This window comes from Aedes albopictus, chromosome 1, assembly GCF_035046485.1.
Source record: "Aedes albopictus strain Foshan chromosome 1, AalbF5, whole genome shotgun sequence".
In the NCBI taxonomy this organism is placed as follows: domain Eukaryota; kingdom Metazoa; phylum Arthropoda; class Insecta; order Diptera; family Culicidae; genus Aedes; species Aedes albopictus.
Genome location: NC_085136.1, coordinates 332,586,689 through 332,611,217, shown reverse-complemented (window position 1 = coordinate 332,611,217; position 24,529 = coordinate 332,586,689). Strand labels below are relative to the sequence as shown.

Here is a 24,529-nt window from a genome sequence, read left to right as displayed (position 1 = left end):
CTCACTTGTAATAATCTTAAAATAAGAAGATCAGGTGCGCTGGTTTGGTTGACGAAGAGATTTGTGCCCCCGAAATCGTGAGTAGGTACCAAAGTCAGCCATTTTGGCGGCCATTTTGGGATCCTAACAAGTCTGTCCTTAAAGATATAAAGATTATAATTTGTTCTCGTCATGCATACTTATAGATAAATGACTTATTTTGCTAAATCAACTTTTTCATAAATATACCTTTAACATTTCGTTGCATTGAAGTGGATTTAGCAGTCCTAAAAATGAATCAACTATGCAAAGTTCAATTCCGGAGTTATCTGAAACGCCTCTGAATCAAATCAGAATGCTAAATAATTGTGACGTTTACGACTAATCGCTAAATAATTTCCACGGCTCAGTTCCAGGCTATTTCGAAAACGGACCACTTCCACCCATCCACTACCACACGACAAAAAGGGGATCTCTTCAACTGGAAATGGACGGCTATCGATTCACAAGAGTGAAAGTTCTGCAGACCACCATTCACTGGTCTTGTTTGCAAACAAAGGCACTTCGCTGTAAGGCTCGAGCCGTTACCAATAATGACTTTCAGGGTACCATCCGAAGGTACGTTAACTATCACAATCATCCGCCTAGTATGCGACGTCGCCAGCATGGAGATCTGCAGCGGATCAAAGAGAATAGAATGACTGTGAAATCAAAGAAACAGTGATATGGTGAATTGTTATTCAAGTTAGCAAATTGTTTTGTTGAAATAAAATTACATTACCGAATACGCATAAACGTTCATTTCTATTGTTCTGAGGTTTACTTTGTACGGCCACTTCTCATCTATGCCGAATTTATTTTTGCAGATATTAGTCGGATCGAGGCCAACTACGTTTCCAGTAGAAAAGGAACTCCTCAATTGATGATCGATGGTCATTGCTACAGCAGGCAAAGGGTTCGCTTACGAACTATTCGATGGCGTTGCGTGCAGTTTAAAGCTTTACAGTAAGTATTCTAGTACTTCCTTTTCCGTTTGCATATGTTCACTGTGGTTCAAAATTTCAGTTGCATGTCACGGGCGACAACCGATCGTCAAAAAGGCGGTCAGATCATTTCAGTCGATGGAGCACACAACCATGAAGTGATCAAAGAGCGGCGGAAGAATGGCGAACTTCGGGAACTGCTGGCTAGGCGACATGCCGAACGAACCAACATCGGTGTCAATTTAAAAGTTGAAGATATAGATAGTTGAATAAATCAGTCTTTGTATGCTAAACCATTTTCGCTTCGTATGTAGTACTAGAGTGCGACGACAAATTAAACTGTGAAGATAAATTGAATGTTCAAATCTTCTACACAGATTGCTACACATACGAAGAGCTGGATGTGCACGCCAAACTGAGCAAGAGAGGCAAGGTTCAGCTGATGATCGACGGGTTTTCGTTTTCACGTGAAAAGGTTCGTCCGCATACCATTCGGTGGATTTGCAATCAAGCATGGGTTTTGAAGTAAGTTGTAGTTCGGTAAACGGTGACATTGCTGTTGATAATAAACGACTTTTATTATTATAACAGCTGCAAAGTTCGAGCCACCAGTGAAAAAATGAGTGGAAAGCTAATATCGGTCCGAGGAGCGCACAATCATGGCGTTGTCAGCAGTCGGCGAAAGTGGGGTCAATGTAAATTCATCAAAGAACAATGCGAGAGGGATTCGGAGCAGTCAGTGGAACCTCCACGTAAAGGAGGAAGACCCAAAAAGCAGCTGGAGCAGTGGCAGCTATAGGCTGTGAAAGTGTAATTTATAACAATATATACACTTTTGATTTATGCATTACTTGTTTTTCTTTAGTGTGTTTCAATGAAGGTTTTGTTGGCAATTTTCATAATTTATAAAATTTCTTTCAGGCAACTTTTCGTACGTAATGAGTCGTCGAGGTACGCTGCAGTTGCAGATCAATGGTCACATATTCACTAGATCGCAGGTCCGCGAAAAAATAATAATTTGGGTTTGCAGTCAAAGGAGAGCCCATCGGTAAGTTTGCTGCTGTTGTTGCGCCATTCTAGTACTTCAATTATAATCTCTCTCACGCTTCAGTTGTAAAGCTCGGGCGACAACAAGCCGAAAAGAGGGAAGCGCTATGATTTCGCTGAGAGAAGACCACACTCATGATGTCATTACCGGACGGAACGTTCATCGAAAAAAGATTATGCCGACTCCTGCAGTTATTCTTTCCGCCACGGAATCAGACTTGGAATATGATGAATACGATTTGTTATGATAAATATATGCAAACAAGAACCACTGCAATTCTTATACATTCGCTTCTCAATTGTTATTCTTACTTTCAAAGACAGTTCTGATATTTGACAAAGTTTTAATTTTTTGTGTTTCAGTTCCGAATGACGTGGCCTACATAATGACCAGCCGTGGAATACAACTAACGGTCAACGGGTACCTATTCTCTCGTCAAAAAGTCTCCACGCACTGCGAGATGTGGCGCTGCATGCTTTCGTACTCTCATAGGTATGTAGTTGGGCTTTGGATGATGTACTAGCACGTCTATTGCTTACATTGTGTTTTGTAAAATAAAAATGAACAAAGGTGTTTGTTGCAGAACTAGCAGAGTTGTTTGCAAACAATATCAAATTTCGATCAATAAAAGTTAATGTTGTTCTAGTACTACTTTAATATGATGCCTTGTTTGTGTACATAGAGCTTAACTATATATCACGTAAATCTTTAGGTGTCCTGCTCGAGCAAGCACGTACAAACCACGAAACGGTCAGGGTGCTCGAATTTCTCTCCGAAACCAGCACAACCATCCGATCGGTGCGACCAGCCGCAAGAATAAGAAACCAGCAGTGAATAAATCACCCAAGTTGCCAAAAGTTCTCAGCGGAAATAAACCAAAGGCTTCAACGGAGCAGTAACAGTATAGTTAACATAAACATTCGCATCGCAAATAAAGGATTCTTAAAAGTTCAGTGTGATTATTTTCGTGTAGTACTAGATTTACCTTGGTGGTTATATTTTGATGTTGGTTAATTACTTTTTATTTCTAGAAATCAGTGACATATCTTTCGTGATGACCAGAAGGGGCCGAATGCAGCTTTCAGTCAGTGGGTATCTTTACACTCGAGATAAAACACGAGGTGATTCACAGTTTTGGGCGTGCAACCAATCAAAAGTGCTGAAGTAATTTTTTTTTTTAGTTTTAAGCTCTTTCAAACTAGTACTTAACAATTACTGGTTTCTCATTTTCAGCTGTACTGCACGGGCCACTACACACAAGGTACAAAAGAACGGCTCACCGAGGATAACTCTACGAGGACAGCACAGTCATGAAGTGATCACAGAACGACGGAAATCCGGAGCGCGTGCCCGCTTGATCGAGAAATGCCGGAAGGATCGTGGACTTGTGCCTTAATATTGGTTAAAAAATGTATTTTTTTTACGAATTTGCGGTATTGGATGACTTTTAAAGATGGATTAACTTTTATCTTAAACTAGTACTACCTTCATAAAAATGATATATTTTAAAATATTGCAGCTATCATTTTTGTTCTAATAGGAAGCAATCAGTGAAGTACTAGATTGAAAGTAGTGAGCTGGATTGTTGTATGGTGAGATGATCAGTTCTCCTTTTCTGTAATAAAATGGTACAAACAGCATGGGTTATATGAACTTTGGTAACTGTGTTGTTGTATTATTTATTTCTTGCAACTTCAACAACACAGTTACCCAAACTTTTGCTCAAACAACATTAAATTAGGCAAGAATCCATATAACCCATGCTGTTTGCACCATTTCATTGCAGAAATGGAGAACTGATCATCTCACCACACAAAAATCCAGCTCACTACTTTAAATCTAGTAGTGATTGCTTCCTATTAAACCAGAGAACACCCAGCTATCGGAAAAGGAATTCTTATACATGCAAATTAAGGCTCTAGGAGCAACGTTTTAAAGTGAATACCAGTTCAGTCACAGGACAATCAACGAACGACGCAAAACCGGTCCGCGAGTCAAGCTTGTGGAGCAATGTATTCAAGAAAGATGCTTGAAGCGATAGCGGTGATATCCATTCTAGTACTTAATCGTTTCAATGATATTAAAAAATGCTGTTACATTTCGAATGCTTAATTTATTTGCTCTAGTACTACAGTTACAATGCGTTGCAATTCTCATTACTAAAATGATTTCTCATTAATTCAGATATCTCATTCGTCATGAGCAAACGAGGTAAAACTCAACTTTGCGTCGATGGATTTCTCTATATGCGCGTGAAGGCTAGCGACGAACTGCAGTACTGGTCGTGCAATCAGTTCAGGGTGCTTGGGTAAGCAAATGTGCATTATGTAGTACTTGATTTGTTAATGTTCTCTATTACATCAATGCTACAGCTGCACGGCTCGTGCCACAACTGGAAGGGGGAAAAGAGACGGCAAACCGATTATCAAGCTGCGCGGCTTTCACAATCACCGGATAATTATGCAGCGTCGAAAACCTGGCGAATGTGCTAAATTGAAAGAGCAATACGCCCGTGAACGGGACGGGCTACTAGAGAGGGCTAAACATGCTGTACCAGAACAAACGAAGCCGTTATCAATACCAGTGGTATCACAACCGTCGCTTTTACCGATGGCACAGTGCTTTTTGAAGCAAGAAAAATGAATGTGAATTGATGAAGCATCTTTTTCGTTATTCTATTACTTCGTCGCTTATATATCGAGCTGATATAATGCGAAGTACCGTGTTATTTCGGGAGGTCTGTAGTATGCAATAGATATTATTATAAATAAACTTAAAACCGTTGATTTATACTTAAGATGTTGCGATCAGGGTTTACAAGAAAAGTTAATAATCACACTGAATCGCGTCGTGCCATAAACGATAAATATGCACAAGTTGTAACAAATTGAAAAACTAGAAACCATAATATGTAGAGTGAAACCTCATATCTTTGTTCTTAATGGAAAAAATGACTGTTGTAGAGCGACAGAGAGAGAAAAAATATCAAATAAATTTCGTTCAAAGCTATTTCTAAAAAATATGCAATGTATTCCGAAAAATTTTCACCGAATCATACACGCATTTGACATTATAACAAATTTCTTTGCAGTTGTCTGCCCAGAGGAAATTTCCTTTGTATTGAATTACCGAGGAACGCAGAACATGGTGATTCGAAACCACTTCTTCGTTCGCAACAAAATTTCCCAACGGTATCTTTTCTGGAATTGTGCCCAGAAGAAAGCTCTAGGGTGAGGGTCTTCTTAATTGACAAGTACTTCTGATTGCATAGAAATTATTCTATTACATCATTATAGCTGTCGCGTTCGAGCTACAATGCCACGCCCACCCAACAAAGGACCTGTCATATGCCGAGGGGAACACAATCACGAAGTGGTTTCCGAACGACGAAAGCATGGCGCACTCAGAGAATTACTGAACAAACGAAAGCTAGATAAAGAGCAGCCGAGTGCAGGGAGATGTAGAAAATAGAGAATAAATCAAATTCAGTTGAAAGTGTTTATCTTATGTCTTTTTAGATTTGAATATCTTAATTTTTCATATAGGAGATTCATTATGTATTGATGTATTACAGATAACTATATCAGCGATAATGCATCCGAAATGGATATATGCTACATGGTGACAGCTCGTGGAACAACTCAGCTGGTTGTGGAAGGATATCCGTTTACCAAACTCAACGAACGGGCTCATATGACGTTCTGGGCGTGCTGTCAAGCTAGACCCTTGAAGTAGGTAAAGTGTAGTACTAGATCAGCATCCAATTTTGTCAACTCCATTCTCGTTTACAGTTGCAAAGCCCGGGCCACAACATATCGCGCTTCGAGGGATGGAAAAATCACGTTCAGAGGAGAGCATAACCATGGCAAAATCCATGAACGGCGCAAAGCGGGTGCGCTCAGAAAACTACTCGAGCAACGTGACAAAGAGAAAGCTCGACAAAAATTGTTGAAATCAGTGGGAATTGTGTATGAATAAAAGAGCCACATGAAATGATGCTGTTTTTTGTCTATCGTGAAGTAAAAATGGCATCATTGCTTGATTCTAAATGTCATAAGTAGTGTTGCCAAATTTTCAAATCTGATTCATGGTTTTAAATAAAAATTGAGATGTGTTTAGAAATCTAGACACTCGTTACGTGGACACGAGCAGAGCGCATCAGCTAGTCATACAGGGTTACAGCTTCACCCGAAAGCAAAAACGGAAACGAAACACGATTTGGGAGTGTTGCCAGTCGAGGCCGTTGGGATGAAAAGCATCGGTAACCATCTATGTGACAGGAAACAGAGTGAATATGCGAGGAATGCACAACCATGCAATTATGACGCAAAGACGAAGACTGGGCTAGCGCAAACGGTTGATGGAGGCACGCGTGCAGGAGCGTATCTGGCGGAAAACCGAAAAAGAGAAGTGATTGTCGCAGGGAATTTAAATTTGTCTGTCATATTACTTACACTATTAAAAAAAATAAAATATCTAAACGATAGTTTTGTTTTGCAATGTGAAGATTGAGTCATGGTACAGAACGGGCTAGTTGATTACATTAACGGAGACCATTGTCATTTGAATGCTGAACAATAAATGAAAACTATCATTTAGATCGGATCAACGTCCTAAGGGCCTGTCCATAAACTACGTAGACTCTTAGGGGGGACGGGGGGGTCTAGCCAAAGTCTACGCTCCATACAAATTTCGAAAATTTTGTATGAACAAAAGTCTACGAGGGGGGAGGGGGGGGGGTCTGAGATGGCCAAAAAAAGTCTACGTAGTTTATGGACAGCGCCTAACTGATTGTTTTTTGTGTGAATATTTTCAGGCGATCTACTACAATCAATGGAAGACTATAGTCAAGTTCAAACCGAATTTGAAATGCCACATCCGGAGATGGCTGGAGTGTCTGTACTGTATAAGCGTAATCCAGTCGAAATAATAGGCGATGAAAAACGTAAGTAGTAATGTTTACATTTCAAATTACTTGGTAGCAGAATTGCCAGATACAATCTTATCGGTACGAAGCTACACAATTCATTTGCCATTGTGAATCAGATCCTACACACCAAATATTGCGTATTTTAGTGAGCACTACTCCTAGTTAGTCTTATTTTTAGTTCATATTATTGAAAACACACAAGGAAAAAAGCGCTTGCGCATTCATCCAAATAGTAGATTCCTTTAACGATTACCTGCAACAAAAATGGGACCCTCTAGAGGGTAAACTTCAATATTGCTTAGAATTCTTTTAGAGACAAAGTTGAAAGTAAATACCCCCGAGAGGGTAAACTCATATTTTAGAGCATTTCCCCAAGAGGGTACACCAATATTATGACGCCTAACCCTGAAAGCGTAAGCTAAAATGGTAATCTCTCGAGATCATATGCCATGGTTAGCAGCTAATATTTACCAAGTAGTGAACACGGGAGACAATTGTTGGTATTCAAAAGAAAACCTCTGCCATTTCTGATGACCACTCGAAAAGGGTTGGCCCTAATGAGTGAGAACATTTTGGATAAGACAGTAGCCTGTAAGTGTAGTCTTCGAAACGTATTTCAAGCAGTGTGTAAAAAAATCAAAGGCTGAAAGTGAAGATTGACATTCTCATTTTTTCATTCGTGTTTGGTCACATTCAATGTCAGCTGAATGCCTCTCTTTCTTCATTCAATTCTTTGTCTCGAATATTTTTTCGCAATCGTAAAATGTCCAATTTCTGTTAACAGACACACAATCCGACTTAATGGACAAATAGAGCAGTTAATTAGTACTGCAATTAACTACTATATACAAGTTTTGAGGTGATTGGAAGAATAATCGGGAGTTATGGTCTAGTTATATTTCTCAGTGAAAAATGTTAGTGACAGAAAAATGAATGAATAAATGAGAAAATTCATTCACCAAAATGAATTTTATTTTGATCCCTCATTTGAGAATCTTCAAAATTCACGTTGAATTTTACTCACTGAAAATGAAAATTTTAAACTCTGTGCCTTTTTCCAAATAAATAATAATTTTTTACTAAAATTACATTTCAATCTGATGTTTGTAGTACTAGTTCTTAGAGTATCTGGCAGAAAACCAAAAAAGAGTAGTTGATTGTCGCTAGGGATTTCGATTTGCCTTTCATGTCACTTAATTTTCATTCTATTCAAAAAGTAAAAAAAAAAAAAGAAAAAAAAGTCTTATACCACAAAAATTTCATTATTCAAGTTTTTTTTCCTGAAAAATTGTCGAAATGTCAGGAAGAAAAATGTTTTTTTTTTCAATTTGAGAATGAGATAATGAAATAAATTTGTAGCGATAAGTCAAATTTAAAGTTCTAAAAAAATCTAGTTATTAAAAAAAAATGTTTTATTTTTAGCTGTAAAGTTCGCGCGACGACATCTCGTGGGAAAGATCGCAAAGTGCTCTCAATTCGAGGCGAACACAATCACGGGATAATTACTGAACGTCGGAAAAGCGGTGCCTTGAAGGCTCTGCTGGAACAACGCAAGAAAGAGCGCGATGAACGACGAATGAGATTGGGTGGAGTCTTTTCACCAGCAGTCTAGAAAAATATGTTTGATTAACAGTGCGAGAATATTATGAACTTTATAATCTGATTTCAGTAATAGATTTGTTGGTGGTTTCACCTCTCCTTAACTATTTTGACAATCTCAATAAACAATTTGTCATTTTAAATGAGCGTGAAAAGGTTACCAAAGAGTTGCGACGAAAATGATTTAGTATTGTGCAACTGGTAGTAAATCCTTTGAAAATGTCAAGACTAATGCGATTGATTGATTGTTGTACTAGAATACGTTTGCATTATTTTCGTTTTTCAGTGTTTTATACGGATGAACTAATCTTAAATGCGCTATTTGTCTATCCCGCCTACTCAACGTCCGTTGAAATCTATCTCCTTACAAGAACATTCGATCCGCATTCTAGGGATGGTGACGTACACTACAAGCCGTCGAGGTCGTCGACAGATCTGCTACTTCGGACACTCATTCGAGATGGAAAAGGAACGGAAAGGGTCCACCAGCTGGCGGTGCGGTCAGGCAAAGCCTCTTAAGTAAGTTTCGTCGTAATAGAATCGATAAAACCATCTTATACTTTGGACTTCTGTTTTCAGATGCAAGGCCAGAATTATCGAGCGCATTTCAAAGTACGGCGACCCAATGTATGAAATTGTGCGTTCGACGCATAATCACGACATTATAACTGAGAGGAGGCGACGAGGGTGGTTGAAAGGTTATAATGAGCTATCAATAATGAAAAAAGAAGAACAATAAATCCACAGTTCCTTGGCATGTAATCTAGTACTACTTTTTGGAATTAAATTGTTACAATGGACTCAAGTAGTACATCACTACAAACCTATTTTGGCGAGTAATCTAGTACAACTCATCTATATAATTTAGAACTATTTCGGCTGGCTTTAAAGACCTGGAATTACAATCTAGTACAACTATACAGCTCAATGTATATTCCAATAGCAACAAAATAATCAACTTTTGAACTATTATAGGACACTGTTACGGTTCGGCGTAGTACTCAATCAGCCTCAAAGGCTCCCTGCAGTTGATGGTGCAGGGATTTCCGTACACTCGCCATAGCTGCAAGGGCGGCAAGGTCTACTGGCGGTGCGTGCAGTTCAAGTCACTTGGCTGTCGGTCTAGGGTTCGTACTCACCAGGAGCTGATCGAGTCGATAGAGTACGAGCACAATCACGATCGAATGTTGGCCAGGCGTAAACGAGGAGCTTTGAAGCAGTTGATGCAAGAGAGGAAGCGCGAGAAATCTCTAGTTGCCCTGGATCAGTGTGACTTGGTTGAACTTGACTGGGTTGAATAAAAGTTTCTGTTGCTAGATGACCTTGCTGGATTGTTAATGTCAATAATAACTCTGAAAAAAAAGTGTGACTGCAGAATGTGATTGAGTTTTGTCTTTCAGAACCCGTCTCATTGATACAGGTGATAGCTGTAGTACCAGACGAACCTCATCCCTATAGCTATAACTATCGTGGAAATCTTGTGTATGATAAGTACACCTTTTCCAAAACGGCGGCTCACGGGACGGGCAACATTGTCTACTGGAGGTGCACGGGCTATCGTAAGCATAAGTGCAGAGCTACATTGAAAACGCGAGGCAAGGAGTTGATCGTGGTTCGCCAGGACCATAACCATGAGCCCTTCGTGAAGGGAAGCGTTTTCACTTCCGATTTGCCAATTTGGAAGGTAAGATTTTCTGTACTGAAGAACTTTCAAGGAATTTAATTCTGATAATTTTTATTTTTACAGGAAACAACGGGATCTAACGCTCCTTAAAATTTACTGTTTTATTCATTGCTATGAGGCCACATTGGAATTTACCTAATAATAATTACAAGAACAATATATTACACTTTTGCAAACAATAATCTTCATTGTTTTTCTACCATACCATTAATATAATCTTGCGTTCTAGTACTGCACAACTTCATACTAACGTTACACTTGTATTCCTCCAGGAAAACTTCTGTCGATTTCGACAATGCCGCTCATATTGAAAAAGATCAAAGTCAAGCGTACAAAACCGCCATCTCCGTTGAAATCCGTTCCTGCAATGAATGCCCCCTCTGAACGTCCGACCGTGGTAAGCGCCGATCCGGATCAACTGCTCAGGCTAGACAACAGTACAATTTCCAAAGACAATATCGTCAAACAGCTATCGAACGGCCATGCTCTAGTACTGCTGAAGAGGACACGCGTCAAAGGTTTTTGTGTGAGCTGTATTCGTTCAATGCAGGATCCGGAGTACAAGAAGAAGTTGAACAAAATTATTACCTACTGCTCGGGATGCCCCGGTGGGCAGTGGATTTGTGAAGCGTGTTTTGATTCCAGTCACGATATAAAGAACTAAATGAATAAAAATTTAAAATATCTAGCTGCTATCGATAGTTATTTCCTATTGTGATTCTTTTTTATCAATACTTTTCAAAACTAACAGAGTTCCAATCATTTTTAGGTAAAGCTCTGTTCCAGATCGGCAACCGAAACTCGCTGAAGCTGTTCTACAACGGACACTTCTACACAAGGTCCTACACGGCGGAAAAATCAAGCAAGTGGGTCTGCGACAGGAAAAACATGCTCAAATGCAAAGCTCGAATACGCCTGAACCGAGACAAAACTTGTGACGTGCTGAACGCCAATCACAACCATCCGGCTCGAAACCCTAGAACTATCGGAATGCTGATCGATTTCACCGATCGAGATTTGAGCACCATGCTCCAGAAGGATACCGTCAAAGAATCTCCCAATCCCAATCGTTGCAAAATCACAAAAAATAAAATAAAATGAATGATCTATCAATTACTTGAATTGGACACATTCTATTACTTCACCTTACAAATTGTAGCGTGACATTTCACTAACATCTCTCCTTGGCTTTTTGTTCCAGTGCACAAGATCATGAAGCTACAAAAAAGAATCTACTACCTCAAAAAGGTTTCCGGAGAGTTTGTTCAGCATGGAGAAAATCCAGTTTCTTCGCAGATTGAGTACTTACAGCGCGATCTGGAAATGCTTTCGGGAACTCTTCCGAAAATGGAGAACGCTCCAGATTGTAAACCCACTTCCGTTCCTGGATTCGAGTTTCCTTTGACCGAGCAGGAGGAAATTGAACGCTTGGAGGCGGAGGTACGAAATGATCCGTATGTCCGGTGCCAATATGTAGGTTCAATTGATATTATAATGTGGCATGAATTTTTTTTTTTTTTTTTTTTTTGTTTATAGAGACTTTACCCTGAAGGGGCATTCGTCTCTAAATGGGGCATGAATTCTAATTTTATTTTTCGACAACAGGTGAACTATCTTATCAACAAAAAGCCAGCGCTGATGAATCTAATACAGTTCCTACCACTGGTGTTTTCCGATGAGGCCCTTATTGCCTACAACTATCATGGTTCGCATGCTTCCGGAAAATCTAAGCATTCGATGAAGGCATACACCATTTTTTCGGAATGCTTTTTGGGTGAGTGGATATTTTCGTAGTGCAGTACTAGAATCGTAGATTTAAGTTCTCGTAAGAAATTTTCTCAAACATTTGGATATATGTGTATGTCGAAACGATGTGTTGCTGACTTACGAAGAAATTTTATTTTATGATTCTCTGAAGACCTTGTTAGATGGAGTTATTAATTTAAGTATTCTTTTGTTATGAAAATATTGCAGAAGCCTTCGAAGGAGAAGGATTGGATATGGACACATTGACCAAGCAGCTGGTAATGGCCATCAAACAGAGCCGGAACCGTATGCGGCAACGTACATTCCGAGCGAAGAAGACGCTACAACGAATCAGCAGCGACAAGGGTTCTGAGTGATTAGTGTGGAATGGGATGTCTTGCTTTCAGAATTTAAAGTACATTCAATAAAAATGAGAAGAAGTGAATGATTAACTGCGATGTTCTTTGACGTACTAGAAAGAATATTGTTGTCGGTTTAGTTTAAAAATAATGTTTCTTTGCTAACAATTTGAACCAACTCTTGATTGAACAGGAACTGTTGACGTAGCTCCAAAAATGATTCTGATGAAGTTGGAAATGGAACGTTTGGCACAGCGCATCAACGAGGGCCCTTTGACCATAGATGGTGAGGACGATTTGAGCAATGTACGATCACTTCGCAAGGAACTGAAACAGTTGGATGAAGAATATCAAATGCTCAACAAAGCTGCCGGTGCAATTAATAAGCCCAAGGTCACCGGATTTATGTTTCCCATTAGTCGCGAAGAGGACATCGAACGGCTGGAAGCTGCTGTTCGCTGCGATAGTGACATTCGAGCTCAATATGTGAGTTAGTCTTATACAACTTTATATTAGAATTTACACTATAGCAATCCCCAATTCAGGTTGAATATCTGAGCGTCACAAAACCGCTACGCCAGGGCGTCGGACAGGTGTTCAACAAGTACTTCACCGACGAAGCCATGACCAACTACAACTGGCACGGTCTGGATAGGGCACAGTATCCACGCACGCCAAAGAAAGGCATGCAAAAGTATGATATATTCTACGGTTGTATGATTGGTAGGTTTGGACAGTGGGAGTACTAGAATGATGATTAACATTGGTTTTGATCTATTCCAGATGCATGGGAAAGTCACGGACTAGATAACGAAACACTTGTCGAGCAGATTAAGAAAGCAGTTTATCATATAAATCGACGTCGGTACACCAAAAAACAGTCCCTGAAAAAGAAGTACACGATTGTTGAAGTACAAGAGTAGATATTATATTGGTTGATTTTTTTATGACGAACCTTCTCCAGCTTCTTCATACAAGAAATCTATACGTTCTACGATTGCATTTTATAGGTTGAACTGTAGTACTAGATTGGCATATAATTTTCATTTATTTTACTGCCACATTTATACGTGTCGTAAGGTGTAACACCGCCTATGAATATCAATAGTTGAATAAAATTGCAGCGAACTCTTAAACCAGCTTTGATTTAATAAAATTCTAGAAAAAATCTATTTTTTTATCATTCAGCTGACCATCTGCTATCTGACACACTCGCATACTTCCAGAAACATCTCAGTCCAACCTGGCAAAGCGTAAAAAAGAGCTGTTGAGGTACCTGAAGCCGTTCAAACGACCCGAACAACCGCAGCGGAAAGTTTCGGTTGAAGGATTTTCCTTTCCAGTGTACACCTCGGACGAGGTGGAACGACTAGAGGAAGCTGTCCGCTCCTCCAGAAATATACGCCGACAGTATATATCCTATCTGGCCGAGCGGAAACCTCGCCACATGGACATTGTGGAATGTTTCGGAAAGTTCTTCACCGATGAAGCGATGGCTCCGTATGCGTGGAATGGCTACAAGAATCCAAAGTTTCCACGCAAGGCAATGAAAACTATGGACATCTTCTCCTACTGTATGCTTGGTAAGAATGAGAGGACTGCTTCGGGAAATCTACGACTTCTTGCACATTCTGGTTCAAGAAAAGTGATACATTTCTGCGATATAGCAAATTTGTGAAGTTAAAATTAATATAGATTGAACTCACCAATGATCATACAGCAATGTTCCGATTTTGTCACACCCTCCGCGCGTCAGACCATCATTTATAATTAATTTCCTGATACATTTGAGTTTGAAGTTCATCCTTCTTATTTTTCAAGAAGGCGGAATAGGAGGCAATCAGTGAAGTACTAGATTGAAAGTAGTGAGCTGGATTTTTGTATGGTGAGATGATCAATTCTCCATTTTTGCAATGAAATGGTGCAAACAGCGTAGGTTATATGATTTATTGGCTAATTTGATGCTATTTGAGCAAAAGTTTGAATAACTGTGTTGTTGTATTATTTTTTCCTGCAACTTCAGCAACACAGTTATCCAAACTTTTGCTCAAACAGCATCAAATTAGTCAATAAATCATATAACCTACGCTGTTTGTACGATTGCATTGCAGAAATGGAGAATTGATCATTTCACCATACAAAAATCCAGCTCACTACTTTCAATCTAGTACTTCACTGATTGCCTCCTATTGGCGGCGGTAAAAAGTTGAAAACATTTTGATTGATTTTCTACAATGTTTTAAAATATTTTTTTTTAAATGGGAGTGATAAAATCGGAACATTGCTGTATCCATCTGTTACCTGTCAGATAGTTTCCCTTGTGGTAACGAAGTTTTCTCGTGTCCTGGTTCTCAACGACGAAGTACTAGATTATGTGCAAGAAGATCTTACTTATCTGCCCCGTGCTGATTCATGTTTTGAATTTCAGAGGCTTGGCACCGACAGGGAGTTACTTCGATGGACATCCTCTCGGACATCATGACTAAGGTGATTACGAAGATTGCCGGTCGTCGGCGGTCCAACAATTATAACCAACGGAAGCGCATCCAGCAGTTTTGTGACAAACATAATGAATAAATGTTCAATTCATTGTTTGGGAATTTGTGTTTTTATTACTTGTATATAGACTGTGTTTAAAATAGGGTAACATATTTTGCAGATTAAATGAATATCGTTTCGTTCCAGATGTGGTAGTTATCAAGGAGGACTTGCAAGAGGCTTCTTCCACGGGAGTGACCGGGTTTAGCTTTCCGTTGTTCTGCGAGGAAGACGTTGATCGACTCGAGGCTGCAGTCAAGATGGATCCTATGGTTCGCCGGCAATATGTATGTAAGTGATAATCTCTTCGGCAAATATTTTCCTGTGATTTTGTTTTACTTTACAGATAAGATATTTGAAATCCCTAGGAGAGTACCTACCCAGCTTGTTTGCCAAGTATGTGAGTGAACTATTCAGTGATCTCTCGCTATACAACTACTGTGTTACAATAGACGGGGATGGACATACTAATAAAAAGGATATGATCGGATACGACATTTTCACGCACTGTTTGCTTGGTAATGCATTCATCTAATAAAAGCTACCTTACAATATTTCATTGCAACAATACATATTTTCCACAGAAGCCTGGGTGCCACAAGGTCTGACTATTTCCAAACTGACCGAGCTATTGAAATCGGTGACAGTTAGCCTCAGCGAGAGACGGCAATTGTCCAACCGGAACCGCCGAAAACGGTCGGAACTCATTCAGAAGTGGCTCATAAAGGAGAATCAAAAACAGAAATCTTAAGAATGCAGTGATAAATAAAACTTTCTGAAGAAAAAAGAACTACATATTCTAAATTTTCATTCTCTCTAACATGCAGTACTAGAAAGCTGTATCAGAAACCTAGTAACGCAAATAATTTTAACGTTACAGTGAAAGGTCCACCCACTGGAGCTACGTCTCATAAGGATTTTGAACAATTGAAGCTAGAACTGGCGCAACTGGATGTCCTTTTTAGCCAACGCCGGGAGACGAAACAAAACGTAAGTGGACGGTCGATGGTCAATGGTTTTGTGTTTCCACTAACAACGGAAGTCGATGTGGAAAGGCTGGAAGCGGCAGTGCATTCGAACGCCACCGTAAGGGGGCAATATGTGAGTGTTGATCATTTTTGTAGTACTTGATTTTTGAAATTTATTAGATTCTTCGACCTCAATATTCAGATTCAACTGTTGAAAGCCAAAAAACCGAAACATATCGATCTGGTGGATTGTTTCCCAATGCTTTTTGGTTCAAGCTCTGTGGAAGCCTATACCTGGAATGGATGTCGGATATCAAAATTTCCAAAGAAAGCGATGAAAAATTACTCTATTTTCAACGGATGCATGCTAGGTAAAGTTGTTGAAGTGTTTTATGATACATCATTTTCGATTTACTGACAAAGCATCGAAAGACAGAACGTCGATTTTCAAATCATCCGAATGGCCTCCATGTAGATGGAACAATGCGTGAAACTATTGACGTACTAGCTCATTATGTCGCTTCAATGTGTAAATTCGCTTTAAAACTGATTAGTGCTTCTCATTTTGCAGCTGCTTGGGAGTCACAGGAAATGGACATCAAAACGCTGGAGGAGAACATCAAACAAGCTATTCATCGCATCCGAAGGCGCCGTTTGGCAAAAACTTTTTACGATAAGAAAAATCCACCTCTGAAATGTGATATGTTGTCGAATAAAATCCATTAAAATCCAATGCAATGTGTCTCGCATTTGAATGATAATTTTACTTGAATCAGGGATCACCTAACCTCGTTTATTTTCATTTACAGATGTATTCTATATAGCTGTTGACCGTAGCCCTAGCACCAAAAAGGGGGAAATCCGGTTGAATAGGCGATCGTGCAAATTTGTAGTAAATGATGACGACGAATCGAACGATGAAGCTGAAAATCCTATGTTCCGATCCGTGCCTGGGTTCAGATTTCCGCTGAAAACAGCCGAAGATATTGAAGATCTCGAACGCAGCGTTCGCGCAAGCGCCACCATTCGACGGCAATATGTAAGTTTATTTCGATCGAATCTAGTACGTCATTTTGAGTAAATAATTCATTTTTCAGATTGAACTACTACGGAAAGCACGTCGACTGGTCGAAAAACCATCGTTCGCCTTCCTGAAGCTGTTCAGCGACGCGTCACTGCTGGACTACAACTACAGCGGGCGATGCAACTTTTCCGGAACACAGAAAAAAGCAATGAAGGATTACAAAATTTTCGCTGAGTGCATTGTTGGTTGGTTTAGGTCATAATGGTTGATATGGCTTTTGTTTTAACTAGTTTTTTTTTCACTTTGCAGAAGCTTGGGGTGGGGAATCCTACTCGATAGAAGAGCTTCGACAGTATTTATGCAATGCGATCACGTTGGTTAACAATAGAAAACGAGGGGCTCGCTTCCGGAAGAACCAGCGAAGTACTAGAGGAGACAAGAAATGACACCGCGGATGAAAGCTGTGCTACCCTTTCTTTTTCGTTTTTTTTATTCGAGAATTAAAAACTTTTTAATATTATTCTTCATTTTGATGAGGAATTGTGTAACGAATGGTTTAGTGGAAGAACAATTTTTCAAATATCAATCAAAACGTACAAGAATTCTTCCAAATTTGAATCGATATTTTCTTTTATAATGTGACTGTACACAATCTAGTACTACATATTTTTGCTAAGGCCCAATTAAATTCATACAATTATTTCAATTTTCGCCACGAAGTTTGAATCACTGCCCTATAAGATTGCATCGCAGTTGATTTGCTCAAAAATCTAAATAATAACAAATTCAACTCTTTTCAGCATGGCGTTTGCGCTTAAAAAACCCTAATATCAGCCGCAGCGATACCAAGGCACTGTTGGCTGCAGCTATGGAGCACACTGGTGTACCGGGATTCCGGTTTCCGATCCGATCTGAGGGCGAAATCGAACGGCTAGAAGTTGCCGTCCGTAGTGACATGTACAAATGGGACAATTATGTAAGTTTTCATCGGATTACCAAGCCAATGTGCAACAAAAGTTTTATTTCTAGATTGCATTCCTGCGAGATTTGAGAGCCAATGATCTCCACACACCTATACGGTGCATCTTCCAGTCGGTGTTCTACGATGAAGCTCTGGCCAACTATAATTATAATGGAATTAGCACTGCGCCGGGCGTTCAGAAGCGAGCAATGAAAAGCTACGCCATCTTTAGGGATTGCTTCGCTGGTATGTACATTTTGTATCAGTTCTGGGCTACAGTAACGTTTTCTCTTATGTGTTCTTCAGTGGCCTGGCGAGAATTTGGAATCACCGATGATATGATTCGTGCCATGTTGACAGAAATTATTAAAAATATAAACAGGCGAAAACGAAATCGACAATATAAAAATCGAATACAGAAGAAAAAGAGGCTTCAAAACTCGTTTGGTAAGTGCAAATTGAATCGTGTGGTCATGATATACAGTTTAATGTTTTCGATTTATTTACAGAAATTACGAATCCCTGAAATGTCTGGTACATTAGTTTTATCATGGCTAATCAACATGTCGAATTAAAAAAAAAAAAAAAAACATCGCCACCAATAAAATCATCATCAAGGGGGTACAATCTAGTACTGCACTGCTCAATTGTCGCTTTTGTGTAATACTCCATAACTGTCTGCATGAAATCTCATGGAACAGTAATAGTACACTAATGACAACAGAAGGAAGACTGTTATGCATTTTCAACAATAAATCTTTTAATTTATCACAACTATGTTTTAATATCTGAAAATTCACTGCAGTTTACGAATATTTCATCACCTAACATTAGTATAACTTTTCCCGTAATTATTATAATTTCCCAGGCACAATTACCATTTCAAACGTCCGTTGGAATGTAAAGCCGAAAAAGAAATCTGCCCTTAGTGCAGCGCAGCGCAGGTCCTCCGAACATGTCCGTCAGCCGGATTCGAGAAAAGTCTCCAAAGTAGCTGAAAGCATTCCAGATTTCCGATTTCCCATAGAATCTGACAACGATATTGAGCGCTTGGAAGAAACCGTCCGCAGCTGTACTCTTACACGTAGAAGATACGTATGTCGTGTTTTAATCAGTCTTACCGTAAGCACGTGATTCAATTGGAAGCCATATTTTCAGATCGATTGCCTTCGGCAGATTAAAGACTCGAGTGAAAATGCGTCTATCGAAAGCATCTTCAAGATGTTCTTTTACGACGAAAGCCTCACCGAGTACAATTATAATGGATTCAGCAACAGTTGTCGAGCCAAAAAACGGGCGATGAAGAACTACGACATTTTCACTAACTGTTTCTTGGGTTCGTCTGCAGCAATTCGAAATCGCTAAAGTTGCATATCTAAGCCATGAAATTCTTGTTTTTGCAGAAGCCTGGATGGATTACGGAGTTACGAAAGATGAGGTTCGTCTAATGTTGTGCAAGTTGATTCGCAACGTACACGGTCGTAACAGATTTCGTCGCTATAAAAACCGAGAGCGAGAGCAGGAAATGAAGGAAGATTGTATTTATTTGGAAGAAGATGATTTGTAATAAAGATTAACGATACAGTTCTTAGATTTCTTCTTTGTACAGCTTAGTCACACATTCTGGATAACTCAGGAAGAATGTGATAATAGTTCAAATTATTTTTGTTTCAGCAAACAAACGTGAAGCACCTATCACAAAACTTTTATTTCCGTTAACCGATCCACATGCCGTCTTTGATTTATCACAACTAAGTTTTAATCTCTGGAAAATCTCTGTAATTTATGAATATTTCATCACCTAACATTAGTATAACTTTTCCCGTAATTCTTATAATTTCCTAGGCACAATTACCATTTCAAACGTCCGTTGGAATGTAAAGCCGGAAAAGAAATCTGACCCTAGTGCAGCGCAACGCAGGTCCTCAGAAAATGTCCGTCAGCCAGTTCCGGTAGCAGTTTCCAAAGTAGCGGAAAACATTCCAGGATTCCGATTTCCCATTGAATCTGACAACGACATTGAGCGCTTGGAAGAAACCGTTCGCAGTTGCGCTCTTACACGTAGGAGATACGTACGTCATGTTTTTATCAGTCTTACCTTAGGCACGTAATAGAATCACGGAACTCCTATTTTCAGATCAATCGTCTTCGGCAGATCAAGGACTCGAGCGAAAATGCATCCATCGAAAGCATCTTCAAGTTGTTCTTTTACGACGAAAGTCTCACCGAGTACAATTATAGTGGATTCAGCAGTCGTCGGGGCAATAAACGGGCGATGAAGAACTACGACATTTTCACGAGCTGCTTCTTGGGTTCGTCTGCAGAATTTGCGAATCGCCAGACGTTGCATGTCTAAGTCTATAATTCTTCATTTTGCAGAAGCCTGGATGGATCACGGAGTTACGGAGGATGAGGTTCGTCAAATGTTGTGCAAGGTGATTCGCAACGTACACGGCCGGGAACGATTTCGTCGCTACCAAAACCGGAAGCGAGAACGGGAACTGACTGAAAGTTGTATTTATTCGGATGAAGATGATTTCTAATAAAGATTGGCCGATACAATTACTAGATTTCTTCTATGCACAGCTTAGCCACACGTTATGGATAACTCAGGAAGAATGTTTTTGTTCCAGCAATTAAACCTGGAGCCCCTATCACAAAACTTTTGTTTCCGCTAACCGATCCGCATGCCGTCATTCAACTGGAAGATTTTGTTCGGATAGATCCCAACATGAGACGCAAATATGTAAGTAATTTGTACCACAACTCACAATGTTTTACTTCCCTAAATAGCAAAGTTGTACCGTTTAGGGGAGTAAAATGTAGTCAATACTGGATCAAATATCACAAACCAAAATTGTTTGTTTCATGACAAAAACGTCCTGTCTGTACTAGATTGACTTACCCGTGTTGCTGTTTTGTTCCTTTAGATAAAATTTCGGCGCCGCATCAAAACACCACGACAAAGCCTTGAAGATACGTTTGGTAAAATCTGCACCGATTGAGCCATCTTCCGTCACTTTAACTGGACGTCCAACAAGTCCTCCCAATCTATGACGCAGCGAGAATCACTGCAGCATTATTGGATATTCACAGACTGTTTGTTTGGTAAGTATCTCTATTGGAGCTAGTACTTCATTTTTAACTCGGAACTGTAAATTCTTTATCATTGTAAATGGCAATGATACTAACATTGTTCTTACCATTTCAGAGGCTTGGAGCAGTCACGGATTTACCATGGAAACGTTGAAATCAAAAATGGCAAGCGTTATCAAACGAATCTATGTTCGCAACAACGTGCGCAATTTTCGAGCTAGGTCTAAGATTGTAGAGCTTTGAAGATTTCTAGGATATGAATAAATGTAGAAAAACGATATTTCCACTTTTGAAACTAATTCTGAGATTTGCTTAACATTAATCATTCTAGAGAGTAACTTTTTTCTTAATTTCATGGTATGGAATCAGCTGAAACGCCCCAGAGAAATTCACATCGTGGAGTTACATCGCATTCCGCCGCTGAGTTCATCTTCCCTATACGTTCTGAGCAAGCTATAGAAGAGCTTGAATCTTCCGTTCGATGTAACGAAAAATCCAGAAAGCAATATGTAATGTTGATTTGCTCTGGATAGAAAAAAGAAGTAAAGCTCGATTGTTCGTAACTTTTGCACATTTTTCAGATTAGGTTCCTACGCTCGAAACTGACCGATGATCAAACCGTTTTCACCGTGTTTCAACACATCTTTACCTACCAATCCCTGGTCGGATACTGCTGGACGAAGCGCTCCAACTTGGAAAGAAAATCCATGAGAGATTATGAAATATTCACTAGTTGCATGTTGGGTAAGTGTTGGATCGCAGTATGATCCTTGAATGATCCTGAAATGTATGCCTTAAACTACACATTTTTTTCAGATGCCTGGCAGTGCAAGGGTGTGACGGAGGAATCCCTAGCCGAGCACATCCGCCACGTGGTCAGAAATGTAAATATTTCAAAGCGGAAGTTGAAAAGTCGGCTTAAGAAACGATATTCTAGTACTTCATTTAGTAACTGAACCAGAACTGTTTATTTGGAAGTGTTAGAGAAGCCACACAATAAATATGATCCTTTCAAAATAATTTCCAACGAAGAGATTGTCATTGAGATGCTTTTCAAATTCTAGTACCACAATTATACCAACAATTTCGATTTCTTTTGTATATCCTCTAGCTAAAAATATCGCCAAGTTGCGGAATCGGTTGCAAAGTCTCAACAAAATGACCGGCATGGCGTCGAGTCAAAACGAAAAGATGCAACTGGAGGTTCAAATCTGTGATGTCAACAAGGAACTGCAGGAGTTGCTTAAAACTGCCGAGCAGCAGAAGCAGCGTGCCACCGCCCATGTTGATGGTTTCCATTTTCCGTTGACTTCCATGGACGAAATCGAACGATTGGAGGAAGCCGTTCGGAAGAATTTCGATGTGAGGAAGCAATATGTGAGTAGCGAATGCGTTCAGGCTGGGATCAGACAAGACTAGTGTTATCGTATTCAGACATGACAGTTTCAACCGATTTATAGAGCATGTTTGGCGGAGTACTAGATTAGTTGTAATAAGCTGGAATAGTTAGCGCTCAACTAACTTCTTTTACCGGCAGACATAAATGGTTTTGTTTACCAACAGAGTGAAAGCCTACTAAATTGGTTCTTCTAGTTCTTCAATATTAATGGTTATTTTCAACATTTCATTATAAAGTCTTCGCAACTACTTTTAAAAAACTTATCGTTTTCATCTCTAGGTACGCTACCTGTCGCTCAAGAAGCCCCCGACGATGGACGTAACTAACTTTTTCTCGTATCTCTTCACCGACGATGCTCTGATGGGCTACAACTACTCCGGAACCAACAACATTGGCGATTCGAAGATGCCGATGAGGAACTATGAAATTTTCATTGATTGTATGATAGGTTTGTCTCTCTATCCACTATTTGGGGAAGTACTAGAATACAATTCGTGAATTCACTTTCAGAAGCATGGGCTGATCATGGATTGACGCACATACTGCTCGAGGAGAAGATCAAACTTGTGGTGAGAAAGCTTACCGCTCGACGTCGCATGCAGAAGTTTCGGCAGAGAAAATCAATGAAAGTTTAAACTTGTTAAATAAACTTGAAATGTTCAAAGAACTTTGTATATTTTGTTATTTACTTTAAGTTGATATATAATGTATGGTAACGTTAACAATTTCCCAATATGAATTTCAGATCCCTTAAAACCACGAAAAAAGGTATTCACGAGGACGGTAGAACTGGATGAGTGTGCCGCCGCAGATGACGAACAGCGCTACATGTTCATCGTGAGTCGAAAGGGAGGTATTCTGTTGGTGCACGAAAGCCACATATACCGATCCAATATGCGTCGTCAGGGTCCCCACAAGAACATACTGTACTGGGAGTGTGTACACAATCGTTCGCAGAAGTGCCGTGGTCGACTCAAGAGCGAAGGGAATTACCTGTTTATTTCGAACACCAATGGTGAGTATTGCGTTGTGGGTTGGCTTATGAATTTGAATAACTGAGCAATTGTTTTCTAATTTCAGCCACGCACAATCATCCTTCAGATTTGAATCGAATCAACCGAGCTAAAGTCGGAGGAGAGCTGACATACCGCACATTCTTTTCACTTTTTAAATGACATGATTCGTTGTTGATTAGAAACTGTTTTCAATTATTTTGCAATACATAATGTCGAATAATCTAGTACTGAGTTATTCACACTAATTCTAGATATTGTTGACATATTTTCGTCTTTTATTCTAGTACTGCACATAATTGTTATTCGCCGTTAGTGGAAATCTTTGAGTCGTTCATCTATGATTAAACTAAATCCAACTAACTTTGCTAACATTTTGTAACTACAATTCCAGTTCAGGAAATGTCCCCGACATGCGATGCACCGCAGTATGTCATTAGCAAGTGTGGAACTGTTCAGCTTCGGCACAATGGTCATCTTTTCAATCGACACGTCAAGCGAGACGATATCACATACTGGCGCTGCTCGCAGTTTACCGTGTACAAGTGTCGCGCTCGGATTAAGTCCGTACTCGAAGAGTTTTTCATGTTGAACGTGGAACATAACCACCAGGTTGTGGCCTCACCCAGATCGTACGGATCTTTGAAGCGACTGAAACAACAACTTGCAAGATATTAATAAACTACACTCGTCCTTGGAATTCAATTTAGTACTTCATTTTATTGAATTTAGGAATTCTCGGACAGTTTTGCATTGACCTAATGATCCAAACATTTCAGATGTCTATGTCCGATACGTTTCCGGATTTCGAAGAAGTCGCAAGCTAAAACTGGGAGAGTTCAGCTACACCAAGAACAAGGAAAGTGCAAACAAAACGTACTGGTCTTGTGCGAGGGCAGGCATGAGCAAATGTAAAGCACGGGTTCTGACCTACACACTGAGAAACGGGGAAGAGAACTTGGTGGTTCGATATCCAACACACAATCATGAACCATTCTAGTACTGCAATCTTATATGATACTCTGTAAATAAAACATTAATGAGTTGGTGGAAACTGTGGTGGACTTTTCCTCTATGTCATATATTTGTATTACGTTGAAGCATGACTAATCAATTAATTTGGATTCCATTTTAGTGTTTAAAATTGTTAACATTGAAGAAGTGGAAGATGATCAACCCAAGGAAATATACTTCACCGTCGG

At 39.6% G+C, this 24,529-nt stretch overlaps 2 protein-coding genes and 1 long non-coding RNA gene across 13 annotated transcripts; all 3 read left to right on the top strand.

The window, feature by feature from the left end:
- Nucleotides 1-22: 22 nt before the first annotated feature.
- Nucleotides 23-8,004, top strand: LOC134285804 (uncharacterized). Of its 8 annotated transcripts, none has more exons than XR_009996672.1 (13): nt 23-984; nt 1,045-1,268; nt 1,340-1,487; nt 1,554-2,010; nt 2,074-2,502; nt 2,723-3,174; nt 3,244-3,421; nt 3,879-4,318; nt 4,383-5,240; nt 5,307-5,505; nt 5,585-5,741; nt 5,802-6,620; nt 6,791-8,004. It is a non-coding gene; the product is annotated as an uncharacterized LOC134285804 (long non-coding RNA). The 8 variants fall into 8 exon arrangements; XR_009996668.1 differs by having other exon boundaries at nt 24-984; nt 1,554-1,772; nt 1,884-2,010; nt 5,307-5,741; XR_009996673.1 differs by having other exon boundaries at nt 24-984; nt 1,554-1,826; nt 1,884-2,010; nt 5,307-5,741.
- A 346-nt stretch (nt 8,005-8,350) lies between these two features.
- Nucleotides 8,351-16,362, top strand: LOC109404088 (uncharacterized). Of its 2 annotated transcripts, XR_009996666.1 has the most exons (11): nt 8,351-9,058; nt 9,119-10,223; nt 10,287-11,696; nt 11,829-11,997; nt 12,198-12,814; nt 12,874-13,051; nt 13,112-13,911; nt 14,757-15,153; nt 15,213-15,384; nt 15,451-15,967; nt 16,037-16,362. XR_009996666.1 is itself a non-coding variant. In XM_062847368.1 (5 exons), the coding sequence occupies exons 3-5, from the start codon at nt 11,436-11,438 to the stop codon at nt 12,344-12,346; spliced, it is 579 nt and encodes a 192-aa protein (XP_062703352.1). In that variant the 5' UTR covers nt 8,359-9,058; nt 9,119-10,223; nt 10,287-11,435; the 3' UTR covers nt 12,347-12,414. The 2 variants fall into 2 exon arrangements, 1 of the variants encoding a protein (XP_062703352.1); XM_062847368.1 differs by lacking the exons at nt 12,874-13,051; nt 13,112-13,911; nt 14,757-15,153; ... (1 more) ...; nt 15,451-15,967; nt 16,037-16,362 and having other exon boundaries at nt 8,359-9,058; nt 12,198-12,414.
- A 4,101-nt stretch (nt 16,363-20,463) lies between these two features.
- LOC134287832 (uncharacterized) lies at nt 20,464-22,981 on the top strand. Of its 3 annotated transcripts, XM_062850853.1 has the most exons (6): nt 20,464-20,927; nt 21,031-21,424; nt 21,497-21,659; nt 21,732-22,292; nt 22,594-22,762; nt 22,825-22,981. In XM_062850853.1, the coding sequence occupies exons 4-6, from the start codon at nt 22,074-22,076 to the stop codon at nt 22,947-22,949; spliced, it is 513 nt and encodes a 170-aa protein (XP_062706837.1). In that variant the 5' UTR covers nt 20,464-20,927; nt 21,031-21,424; nt 21,497-21,659; nt 21,732-22,073; the 3' UTR covers nt 22,950-22,981. The 3 variants fall into 3 exon arrangements, with proteins under 3 accessions (XP_062706837.1, XP_062706834.1, XP_062706838.1); XM_062850850.1 differs by having other exon boundaries at nt 20,464-21,424; XM_062850854.1 differs by lacking the exons at nt 20,464-20,927; nt 21,031-21,424; nt 21,497-21,659 and having other exon boundaries at nt 21,672-22,292.
- The last annotated feature ends 1,548 nt before the right edge of the window (nt 22,982-24,529 follow it).